General features: G+C 50.0%; 1 protein-coding gene across 1 annotated transcript in view; it reads right to left on the reverse strand.

Moving 5' to 3' along the window:
• Positions 1 to 117: 117 nt before the first annotated feature.
• The window catches only part of LOC103480920 (uncharacterized protein PB18E9.04c-like), an 11,823-nt gene continuing 11,360 nt past the window's right edge, over positions 118 to 580 (reverse strand). The window contains exon 8 of the mRNA XM_017310352.1: positions 118 to 329. Within this exon, the coding sequence (XP_017165841.1) occupies positions 118 to 329 (212 nt within the window). The remainder of the gene's footprint in view (positions 330 to 580) is intronic.

Genomic DNA, 580 nt, shown 5'->3' on the forward strand with positions numbered 1-580 from the left:
ACACGATTCCACAAACGTTGGGATCGTTCGTTGAAAGCAGTTGAAGAACTGATTTCAAGATCGCTGGAAAAGGTATCATCAGGAGACCTAAAGGTGATCCGGCGGACAACTCTCATTTCAGTTGTGCCAACGGTAGTTGTTGCTGTTGTAGAAATTGTGTTTGTGGTTGGAGCAGCTGTTGTTGTGGTTTGAGCAGTCGTTGTTGTGGTTGGAGTAGCCGTTGTGGTGGTTGGAGCAGTCGTTGTTGTGGTTGGAGCAACCGTTGTTGAGGATGGAGCAGCCGTTGTTGTTGGAGCTGCCGTTGTTGTTGGAGCTGCCATTGTTGTGGTCTGAGCAGTCGTTGTGGAAGTTGGAGTAGCCGTTGTTGTGGTTGGAGATGCGGTGGTTGTGGTTGGATCAGACGTTGTTGTGGTTGGAGCAGTCGTTGTTGTGGCTGGAGTAGCAGTTTTTGTGGTTGGAGCAGTCGTTGTTGTGGTTGGAGATGCTGTTGCTGTGGTTGGATCAGACGTTGTGGTTGGAGCAGTCGTTGTGGTTGGAGTAGCAGTTGTTGTGGTTGGAGCTGCTGTTGTTGAGGTTGGAG

This window comes from Poecilia reticulata, linkage group LG18 (assembly GCF_000633615.1).
Source record: "Poecilia reticulata strain Guanapo linkage group LG18, Guppy_female_1.0+MT, whole genome shotgun sequence".
In the NCBI taxonomy this organism is placed as follows: Eukaryota; Metazoa; Chordata; class Actinopteri; order Cyprinodontiformes; family Poeciliidae; genus Poecilia; species Poecilia reticulata.